Source organism: Salvia miltiorrhiza, chromosome 7, assembly GCF_028751815.1.
Source record: "Salvia miltiorrhiza cultivar Shanhuang (shh) chromosome 7, IMPLAD_Smil_shh, whole genome shotgun sequence".
Lineage (NCBI taxonomy): Eukaryota > Viridiplantae > Streptophyta > Magnoliopsida > Lamiales > Lamiaceae > Salvia > Salvia miltiorrhiza.
This window is the reverse complement of record NC_080393.1, coordinates 48239030-48251124: the sequence shown is the minus strand read 5'-3', so window position 1 is coordinate 48251124 and position 12095 is coordinate 48239030. Positions and strand designations below refer to the sequence as shown.

General features: G+C 37.3%; 1 protein-coding gene across 6 annotated transcripts; it reads right to left on the bottom strand.

Moving 5' to 3' along the window:
• Positions 1 to 943: 943 nt before the first annotated feature.
• On the bottom strand, positions 944 to 10225 carry LOC130994580 (uncharacterized). Of its 6 annotated transcripts, none has more exons than XM_057919627.1 (5): positions 9358 to 10222; positions 7511 to 7575; positions 3743 to 5767; positions 1823 to 1887; positions 944 to 1178 (listed from the first exon to the last, which is right to left on the bottom strand). In XM_057919627.1, exon 3 carries the CDS (start codon positions 5764 to 5766, stop codon positions 4789 to 4791), a length of 978 nt encoding a protein of 325 aa, XP_057775610.1. In that variant the 5' UTR covers position 5767; positions 7511 to 7575; positions 9358 to 10222; the 3' UTR covers positions 944 to 1178; positions 1823 to 1887; positions 3743 to 4788. The 6 variants fall into 6 exon arrangements, 5 of the variants coding, with proteins under 5 accessions (XP_057775610.1, XP_057775608.1, XP_057775607.1 ...); XM_057919625.1 differs by having other exon boundaries at positions 9431 to 10222; XM_057919624.1 differs by having other exon boundaries at positions 3743 to 7575; positions 9431 to 10225.
• Between the last annotated feature and the right edge of the window lie 1870 nt (positions 10226 to 12095).

Sequence of the window (12095 nt, the reverse complement as noted above, 5' to 3'; positions counted from 1 at the left end):
ATAATTTCTTATTTTTAGTTTAGAGTCGTCGCTGAAAAGCGATTTAAAGTAATGTCACCGTTGGGTGATTTAGAGACGGACTTGCCATTAGGCAATTCAAAAAATCCTCACCTTTGGGTGAGGCAGAACCGGACTTACCATTGGGCAATCCATTAGGCGACCCTACTCTTAAATCAACTCTATCTAGATTAGTCATGTCAACTCTATCGTGATTCAAGTATATGAATTTTTCATATTTTTGTTCCTCTTTAGGAGAGGTGAAATCAATTCTTGTCATTGGACATTTTTTTTTAAAACATACTTATTCCTCTTTAGGGGAGGTAGAATCAACTCTTGCCATTGGGCATTCTTTCTAAGATTTCCTTTCAACTGTTCCTCTTTAGGGGAGGTAGAGATGAATTCTTACCATTGGGCATTCTTTTCAAAATTTCCTTTCAACTTTTTCTCTTTAGGGGAGGTAGAGATGAATTCTTGCCATTGGGCATTCTTTCTAAAATTTCCTTTCAACTTTTCCTCTTTTGGGGAGGTAGAGATGAATTCTTGTCATTGGGCATTCTTTTCAAAATTTCCTTTCAACTTTTTCTCTTTAGGGGAGGTAGAGATGAATTCTTGTCATTGGACATTCTTTCTAAGATTTCCTTTCAACTTTTCCTCTTTAGGGGAGGTAGAGATGAATTCTTGTCATTGGACATTCTTTTCAAAATTTCCTTTCAACTTTTTCTCTTTAGGGGAGGTAGAGATGAATTCTTGCCATTGGGCATTCTTTCTAAGATTTTGTCACGACCGGCCATAATTAAGGATAATTAATCCGGGAAAACCATGACTGGGGAAGGGAAATTAAGAAGCGGGTTGAGAAAGGGGCGCATAAAAGAATACTCAAAGGACTTGAATACGCGTGAAATATTCCTTAAAAGGGAAAAAGGCATAGGTCGCATAAAAAGGGTACTCAAAGAACTTGTATACGCGTTATATTCCTTAAAAGGAAAAAGGCATCGTTAGGGGCTTGGCTAAAATATTATCAGAGTTTGCAACGGAAGGCGTAACTGAAATAATCAGTGTTTATAGCGGAATGCATAACTGAGATACATGTATGAAGACATGTACCCTTTCTGAGCCTACTTTAAGTTCGACAAAAACTCCACTCAGCAACAACACTTCATCGCCCATCACAGCTCAACCTGCACAAACATAAACATCGAAGGGCTAAGTACAAGAGTACTTAGTGGGCAGTGCCAAGCATATAACATAATATCAACAACAAAACACAACTTCGCATAAGAGGCATAAGTTTCTTTCATATCATTTGCTCATTAAACATTTCCAAATTCATAAATAGCATAAGGGCATTCTTCATCATCAACAATCATAAACAAGCATCGTGTCGTGGAGAAGGCCTTCCCCAACGAACACGGGCATCGCACCGTGAGAGGGGGCCTCCCTCAGCGGTCACGGCATCGTACTATTGAGGGAGGCCTCCCCCAATAGACGCTGTAACACTGGCATACTGGCATACTGGCATCGCGCCGCGAGAGAGGCCTCTCTCAGCGGACACGGGCATCGCGCCGTGAGGAAGGCCCTCCTCAGCGGACACGGCATCGTACTGTTGAGGGAGGCCTCCCCCAACAGACGCAAGCATCAAACATAAGCATAAACTTATCAGCGTAAAGCATTCAAGCGTAAATAAGCGTAATCATTTAATGTGCATCATAATAAAGCTTAACTCATTTAAGCGTAATAAAGCATACCATACTTGAAGATCCAATTTGCATTTTAAAGCATAACACTTGCATAGCATTTTATTTACGCGTAAGAAATTGCCCACCTCAATTGTTCTTAAAGCTGGCGTGGAGTCGTTTCTTCTTCGGCTTCACTTTCTGTCGCCCGGACCTTCATTGATGAAGAGTCGATAAGTTCGTGAAGTAATTGTCATAAGACAAAGTCTAATTCTACGTGCCTAGGGTATCTTTTAGTGTTTTAGGGTTCTAGCATCCATAATTCGTTACATTAAAGACAGTCAAAAATCAATCATACCTCGTCTAATCTCATTCAAACACATAGGCAACACAAACACATAAGGCACATAAGAATCACAATCAAACATCATCAAAACATGCTCTGTTTTTACACTGACTCAACTTCAAAATTTAATCTGTTCTGACTCCGACATCTCCTGGACTCGAGACTCATACCGAAAGAAAGATCTTCGAATCTAGTTTCATATAAAAAAAAGTAGAGTCGAAAACTCCAAGTGGTTTGAGAGATATGACGTTTTTACCACGATCTACCATGTTCGGCAGTTTTGAACAATCGAAAACTTGGATTTTTGACAAATAGTAAACGTTGTCAAACTGGGCTCAACTTTGGTGGATATCTAGCTAACACAATAAGGTTAATACCATAAAAATTTGGAAAGCTAGATCACACAGGAAGCTACTGAAATAAATGACTCTTTCATCTGTTCTCTGAAATTCTCGGTAGTTATGTGCAGTTTAGGTTTTGCATTTTAAAGAAGTATCAAACGAAGTTGGAATGGCTTGAAATTTTACCAGGGTACTCAAGACTCATGTCAGGACTTGCTATAAAATTTTCAAAGCTATTAGACATCGACAAACCGTCGATCACAGTAGGTCAGTAGGCCTACGAAATTCATATTTATAAGTCCTTAAAAAAAATAATTTATATAAATCAAGAAATAAGAGTTTAATCCCAAAAATATTCATTAAAAGTCCATCATAATTTAAATAAAGAACGGACCTCATTTAAAATAAATAGTCCCAAACTTGTTACGCACATATACGAAATCTTTCATGAAACATCCTTTAAAATAAACTTTGATACATAGAAAATAATTCAACAACTTGAGCTCTTAAGGGGTTGTTTTGCAACAGACACCAAATCTGCCTCGGATCTCCAAATGATGCTCCAAAAGACATTCTGGAAACTAGACATTTCAAGGATCATTCTCCAATTTGAATCGAATGAAAAACAATTCAAACGAGCAAGATATGCCCTCTCAAAGATGGGTATTTAACAAGCAAAAATCTGAAAATTTCAGATTTCCAGATTACAACCAAGTCAGTGGGCTTTCTTTAAAAATTCATATCTCCCTTTACAAAACTCCACTGGGAACCCCAAGGGTCAATCTGGAAACTAGGGAGAGATCATAACACTCTCCAGTTGGATTTACTCTAAGAACATTCATGGTTTAGAAGATATGACTGTCTAAAGTTCAGTGCACAAAAAGCGTTCAAGTTTGGCAGATTCATAACATAAATCAGAAAACCAACTTTAGGCTTCACCAAAAATTCTAAAACTAAGCAAGTAAGTTCCCAACATGTCATTGAATATTCAGTAGAAAGCTAGGCTTGAGAATCAAAGATTTAAGTCGGGCTTTGCCACCTCAAAGTCGTAGGTTTGTAAAATCTACTGGATGGTACATGGAATAAGAACTAGATTTCAAGAATTTATACCGGTTGTTTCCCTTATTCAAAAATGGTGAGGCCGATGTCAAAAGAAAGATACAGGAGTCTAGAGTGACATATTCAAGTTTCAAAGGTTTTCACCGATTGAAACTTTACTTATGGCCTCCCAAAGATTGTTTACCAAAAATGTATTCCAGATGGGCAGTGATGTTTACAAATTCATAAATAAATCATAAGAGCTTCAAACCTTCTGAAATTTTGCCAAAGTATAGAAAACATATGAAAGATGATACACAATTAATTTGGGAATTTTTGGGAACCTTTTGGATGGCTGGAATCGCCTTGCAAAACACTGCCGGAGCAGTGTACTTATGGCAGAACTCGTGGCTGCTCTTCGGTTCCTTAGTGAAGAATGAAGATGATGAAAAGATTGTTGCCTGTATAATGGAATGTTAGATGCATTCTTGCGTGTGGTGGGGAAGGGAGTAGGTGGAAAGTTTGGTGTAGTGGAATTAGTGGAGTGGAAAGGGTGGTGAGAAAAAATGTAGTGGAAGAAAGCAAAAGGTGGTGGAGATAGTTGGTGGAGTGGAGAAGTGGAGATTATGCGTGTATAGTGTAGGAGACATTAGGGAGTGGAAAAAAAATAATGATGATTGTATGCTTACATATATGTCTAGCATATTCATGTATCTACTTCATAGCATTGATAGGTGAAACTGTAATTGGTTATAAGAGTTTGTAAAGTATGAGAATGAGATTGATGAATAAATGAATTATATCCTCATGCCTTGGTGATGCTAATACAGTAATATGAATCTAGATTAAATCCGTAGATTGAATTTGCGTTGCAGTCGGAATAATTTCTCGACTTCTAGTAGCACTAATAAAATATAACTGCTTCTGTTTCTCGATTAATAAATAACATGACTTTGCTAAGTCAGTTATAACTTGGAAATAATAATTATTGATTGCTCAATAATCCTCGTCGCGTTTTTTTTTTTTTTTTTTTTTTCATACGTTATAAAAATATAACGCTAAAATAATAACTCTGCCTCTGATAAAAAAAATCAGAACCATAAACTGGATTCATTTATAAAAAATTGCATTTACTAGTTTTTATCATAAATAAAAGAGCGGGCTACTACATACTACCCCTCTTAACAAAAATTTCGTCCCGAAATTTGCATATCTCTGCTAAAACAATTCGGGGTATTTTTCCTTCATCTTGTTTTCAAGCTCCCACGTAGCTTTTCTTGTCTGCGGTGTCTCCATAAGATTTTCACTGATGTGATTGAGGCTGATTTCGCAAGTGTCCACGTATTGCTGGCAAGGGGGTGCAGGTGTTCCCAACTGCTGAACCTCGTTGTCAATTGGGGCATTGCGTGGAGTAGTGACCTTTTTGGCCACAATTGTAACAACCGTTAGTTCCAGCCCGACAAATACCCCTATGCATCTTACCACAATTTGGGCAAGGTAAAACTCCTTTCTGACCTTGGTTACCCCCAGTTCGCTCGAGGTTAGTCTGTGCCTCGTGCCTTGGTTGAATAAACTGTTCGGCCCGTTCATATTCTTGCCACACTTTCTTACTAGTCTGATTGATATTGTCTTCGTTGTTGTCCCACTTGCGCTTCCCTTTGAGAGTATGTGAGGCTACTGGTGGATCATTTGGCGTTGAGATCAACAATGGGGCTGACTTGTCCGACGGCATTGCAGCTTCAACGTCAAGTGCCCTGTTCAAAGACTCCGTGTATGAGAGTCCTCCGTGGCTTGCTAGAGCCATCTTAATTTCGTACCGTAGACCGGCACAAAATTTTTCTGCCATCTTCTCATCTGTGTCCACTTGTTGCGGAGCAAACCTAGACAGGTTGCAGAATTCCTTGTCGTATTCAACCACAGATTTATTTCCTTGCTTCAACTCGTAGAACTCAGCTTCTTTCTTCTTCCTATAGCTTTTCGGAATATATTTATCATATAATCCCGTCTTAAAATCTTCCCAAGTATAACTTGCCCATTGTTCAGGTGTCAGAATTTTTCGACGTGCTTCCCACCAGAAGTCAGCTGATCCTGTTAGTTGGAAAGAGACGCAAGATAGGCGCTCCTCATCAGTACAACGTAGAAAGTTGAAAATGCGTTCCATTGCACGCACCCAAATCTCAGCTTCAGCCGGTTCACTCGTTCCGTCAAACGTAGGTGGATTTTGCCTTAAAAAGAGTTCTTCGACTCTCCTAGTCGGAGGCGGAGGGGATGGGTTATGTCCTCGAGCATCTTGTGGTTCTTCGGGTACAGCGTTACGGTTTCTGCGATTGTTATTGTTTTTCGCAGGGCGTCCTCTCTTAGGCGGCATTCTGATAGCAAAGATGTGCCAATTAGTACACTCTAGCATAATCTAATACAAGCCTCAAAAGAATTCTTGTAAATGTCAACTTAATATAACTTGTAAACAAGTCATGACTCCAATGACATCATTGATCATTGATGTAGTAAGCTTTAAGGGTCCTTAGCATCTCAAATCTATGAGTCATAACAATCCTTAAGCATATATTATCACATCATCTAAACTGGATACTTAAGCATAAGTCATGGAGATTTATAGTGGCTATAATATCATCAGCTTAAGAAAATTTTTTTCTATACGTATCACTTATCTTGCTTCCTTCACTATAGCCACCAAAAGATACAATCTAATTTTTTTCTATGTTTGCTTCTATGTTCTGTCGTAGTGGTGATCTCATATCTTAATAGCTCTATGTTCATAGGGATTCATTCCATAGGCATACTTAATCGCGCTTGCGTAAATCATTTCATTCAATAACAACATAACATAGTTATTAACAGTTACTCACTTTGCTATTACGATAATTTTCACTTTTTGTAAACATTAACTCAAAACTTGGAAGAGCATACCATTATGCTTCGTTGAGTGTGATACGATGAAGTGCTGAGCTTTGTCGATTGAACTCTAGACACTTTAGTGATCCATTCTAAGTTTGGCTTAAATAAACTATTAGGCTCAGAGCAAACGAACTGCTCTGATACCACTCTGTCACGACCGGCCATAATTAAGGATAATTAATCCGGGAAAACCATGACTGGGGAAGGGAAATTAAGAAGCGGGTTGAGAAAGGGGCGCATAAAAGAATACTCAAAGGACTTGAATACGCGTGAAATATTCCTTAAAAGGGAAAAAGGCATAGGTCGCATAAAAAGGGTACTCAAAGAACTTGTATACGCGTTATATTCCTTAAAAGGAAAAAGGCATCGTTAGGGGCTTGGCTAAAATATTATCAGAGTTTGCAACGGAAGGCGTAACTGAAATAATCAGTGTTTATAGCGGAATGCATAACTGAGATACATGTATGAAGACATGTACCCTTTCTGAGCCTACTTTAAGTTCGACAAAAACTCCACTCAGCAACAACACTTCATCGCCCATCACAGCTCAACCTGCACAAACATAAACATCGAAGGGCTAAGTACAAGAGTACTTAGTGGGCAGTGCCAAGCATATAACATAATATCAACAACAAAACACAACTTCGCATAAGAGGCATAAGTTTCTTTCATATCATTTGCTCATTAAACATTTCCAAATTCATAAATAGCATAAGGGCATTCTTCATCATCAACAATCATAAACAAGCATCGTGTCGTGGAGAAGGCCTTCCCCAACGAACACGGGCATCGCACCGTGAGAGGGGGCCTCCCTCAGCGGTCACGGCATCGTACTATTGAGGGAGGCCTCCCCCAATAGACGCTGTAACACTGGCATACTGGCATACTGGCATCGCGCCGCGAGAGAGGCCTCTCTCAGCGGACACGGGCATCGCGCCGTGAGGAAGGCCCTCCTCAGCGGACACGGCATCGTACTGTTGAGGGAGGCCTCCCCCAACAGACGCAAGCATCAAACATAAGCATAAACTTATCAGCGTAAAGCATTCAAGCGTAAATAAGCGTAATCATTTAATGTGCATCATAATAAAGCTTAACTCATTTAAGCGTAATAAAGCATACCATACTTGAAGATCCAATTTGCATTTTAAAGCATAACACTTGCATAGCATTTTATTTACGCGTAAGAAATTGCCCACCTCAATTGTTCTTAAAGCTGGCGTGGAGTCGTTTCTTCTTCGGCTTCACTTTCTGTCGCCCGGACCTTCATTGATGAAGAGTCGATAAGTTCGTGAAGTAATTGTCATAAGACAAAGTCTAATTCTACGTGCCTAGGGTATCTTTTAGTGTTTTAGGGTTCTAGCATCCATAATTCGTTACATTAAAGACAGTCAAAAATCAATCATACCTCGTCTAATCTCATTCAAACACATAGGCAACACAAACACATAAGGCACATAAGAATCACAATCAAACATCATCAAAACATGCTCTGTTTTTACACTGACTCAACTTCAAAATTTAATCTGTTCTGACTCCGACATCTCCTGGACTCGAGACTCATACCGAAAGAAAGATCTTCGAATCTAGTTTCATATAAAAAAAAGTAGAGTCGAAAACTCCAAGTGGTTTGAGAGATATGACATTTTTACCACGATCTACCATGTTCGGCAGTTTTGAACAATCGAAAACTTGGATTTTTGACAAATAGTAAACGTTGTCAAACTGGGCTCAACTTTGGTGGATATCTAGCTAACACAATAAGGTTAATACCATAAAAATTTGGAAAGCTAGATCACACAGGAAGCTACTGAAATAAATGACTCTTTCATCTGTTCTCTGAAATTCTCGGTAGTTATGTGCAGTTTAGGTTTTGCATTTTAAAGAAGTATCAAACGAAGTTGGAATGGCTTGAAATTTTACCAGGGTACTCAAGACTCATGTCAGGACTTGCTATAAAATTTTCAAAGCTATTAGACATCGACAAACCGTCGATCACAGTAGGTCAGTAGGCCTACGAAATTCATATTTATAAGTCCTTAAAAAAAATAATTTATATAAATCAAGAAATAAGAGTTTAATCCCAAAAATATTCATTAAAAGTCCATCATAATTTAAATAAAGAACGGACCTCATTTAAAATAAATAGTCCCAAACTTGTTACGCACATATACGAAATCTTTCATGAAACATCCTTTAAAATAAACTTTGATACATAGAAAATAATTCAACAACTTGAGCTCTTAAGGGGTTGTTTTGCAACAGACACCAAATCTGCCTCGGATCTCCAAATGATGCTCCAAAAGACATTCTGGAAACTAGACATTTCAAGGATCATTCTCCAATTTGAATCGAATGAAAAACAATTCAAACGAGCAAGATATGCCCTCTCAAAGATGGGTATTTAACAAGCAAAAATCTGAAAATTTCAGATTTCCAGATTACAACCAAGTCAGTGGGCTTTCTTTAAAAATTCATATCTCCCTTTACAAAACTCCACTGGGAACCCCAAGGGTCAATCTGGAAACTAGGGAGAGATCATAACACTCTCCAGTTGGATTTACTCTAAGAACATTCATGGTTTAGAAGATATGACTGTCTAAAGTTCAGTGCACAAAAAGCGTTCAAGTTTGGCAGATTCATAACATAAATCAGAAAACCAACTTTAGGCTTCACCAAAAATTCTAAAACTAAGCAAGTAAGTTCCCAACATGTCATTGAATATTCAGTAGAAAGCTAGGCTTGAGAATCAAAGATTTAAGTCGGGCTTTGCCACCTCAAAGTCGTAGGTTTGTAAAATCTACTGGATGGTACATGGAATAAGAACTAGATTTCAAGAATTTATACCGGTTGTTTCCCTTATTCAAAAATGGTGAGGCCGATGTCAAAAGAAAGATACGGGAGTCTAGAGTGACATATTCAAGTTTCAAAGGTTTTCACCGATTGAAACTTTACTTATGGCCTCCCAAAGATTGTTTACCAAAAATGTATTCCAGATGGGCAGTGATGTTTACAAATTCATAAATAAATCATAAGAGCTTCAAACCTTCTGAAATTTTGCCAAAGTATAGAAAACATATGAAAGATGATACACAATTAATTTGGGAATTTTTGGGAACCTTTTGGATGGCTGGAATCGCCTTGCAAAACACTGCCGGAGCAGTGTACTTATGGCAGAACTCGTGGCTGCTCTTCGGTTCCTTAGTGAAGAATGAAGATGATGAAAAGATTGTTGCCTGTATAATGGAATGTTAGATGCATTCTTGCGTGTGGTGGGGAAGGGAGTAGGTGGAAAGTTTGGTGTAGTGGAATTAGTGGAGTGGAAAGGGTGGTGAGAAAAAATGTAGTGGAAGAAAGCAAAAGGTGGTGGAGATAGTTGGTGGAGTGGAGAAGTGGAGATTATGCGTGTATAGTGTAGGAGACATTAGGGAGTGGAAAAAAAATAATGATGATTGTATGCTTACATATATGTCTAGCATATTCATGTATCTACTTCATAGCATTGATAGGTGAAACTGTAATTGGTTATAAGAGTTTGTAAAGTATGAGAATGAGATTGATGAATAAATGAATTATATCCTCATGCCTTGGTGATGCTAATACAGTAATATGAATCTAGATTAAATCCGTAGATTGAATTTGCGTTGCAGTCGGAATAATTTCTCGACTTCTAGTAGCACTAATAAAATATAACTGCTTCTGTTTCTCGATTAATAAATAACATGACTTTGCTAAGTCAGTTATAACTTGGAAATAATAATTATTGATTGCTCAATAATCCTCGTCGCGTTTTTTTTTTTTTTTTTTTTTTTTTTTTTCATACGTTATAAAAATATAACGCTAAAATAATAACTCTGCCTCTGATAAAAAAAATCAGAACCATAAACTGGATTCATTTATAAAAAAATTGCATTTACTAGTTTTTATCATAAATAAAAGAGCGGGCTACTACAGATTTCCTTTCAACTTTTCATCTTTAGGGGAGGTAAAGATGAATTCTTACCATTGAGCATTTTCTCAATATTTTTACTCATCTTTGGATGAGGTGAAGCTAACTCTATCGTTAGACATATTTTGGGTGTACACCATACTCCCCCACTGGTAACATGTGAAGAAATTGAATGAACATGTTATGAACATAATTGAATTCCCAAAAACCATGCATCCATTTTATATTTTAGCACATATGCGGAAGTTGTGCAGCTTCGTATCAAAGTAAATTCATGTTTCAAATCTAGGCACATATGCAGAAGTTATGCAGCTTCCAGAATGGTATCATTATAATTTCATAATGTAAACAAAGATCATACGAATCATGATTGTGCCCAAGTGCAAAAGTATACCATTTCTTCATCATGCTCGCATGCTTATTGATAGGTTTAAGCGAAATACCTGAGTTGCCACTTATTAGTGGGTTGCCCTTTTCATGTAATGGCGTTTATCGAATTCATCTAGATATTTCCTCAAATTTGCACCTTGCTTTAGTTTTGCTTTATTTTTTCAGCTGCACTTATAACAATTCTCAAGCAAATAGATCAATAAAATAGGAAAGCCCTTAAGAGTAGAGCTGTAACTCAATTACGCAGAGTACGAATAACACTTATACGCAGAGTACAAAGAACACTTAAGCATATAATGAATCATAGCCATAAATTACACGATTATCAAGATTCATGATTTAAACCATGTCGACTCCAGAATTTTGTTAACTACACAACAATTTCTTTTCTTCTTCTTTTTAAAATAAAAAATAAAAATCAAGTCTGTTTGTCTCAGATGTCAGGCGATATTAATGAAATACAATAAAGGAACACATTAGATCACATATCGACTCTTAATAATACTATAATGTAAAATAAGAAGCGCCAATACATATAGTCCTGTACCGTTCATTATTTTCTCAATTTGTAAAGTAATTTTCCACAGATGGTGCCAATTGATGAATTCAAAATCAACACCTAACTATAAAATGATATACGACTCGAGGATTTACGTGGTTCGATCGTTAGATCTACATCCACGAGTGAGTGTTTGAGATTTTTCACTATACTTTGTGTGTTTACATTTTACATGGTGAGAAAATGAATTGAAAGTCCCCTAAACTAATAATAAAATGTCCTATTTATAGCCATAAGAGTAAAACTAGGGCACTTGGGCCCATTTGACCCCTAAGGCCCATTAATTTAAATAATTGGGCCTAAGCCCTTATTACATGAGTCTTGAACTTGGAGCTGAGTCGTTGAGCTGCCAAGACAATCCCAGATTGATAATGTCAGCCCTGTCAAGTCAGCGCTGCACAAAATATTTAAAATAATAATAATAATTGTGTTAATAATAATAATATAGAAGAAATATTTCAGCCATGTTAATTGCACAACATTGATGCAGAGTTTACTCCTCATCACTATATGCATTGCATCTCGGATAATTGTCCATATTCATATTTTTTCTTTGGAATCTCCTCCCATACTGAATATAGTAAATATAGTATAATTTCTCAATAAAAACTCGCTCTCATACAAATTAATTTCAAGGCGCAATGTATAAAATGAACAATAGAGAAATCCATTAAAATCTTTTGTCCATACCATAATAATTTAAGAGTGAAAATAGCAATATTGGACATAACAATTTCAAGAGTGAAAAACACATAGAATTATAAAGGGGGACATTTTTCTTGTTCACTTAAGGAAAGTGACCATTTTGCCAATGAAGCCTAGTTCAAGTGGCAAAGTTGAGGCATCACAAGACTCTCATTTGTCAGAGGTCTTGTGTTCATTCACG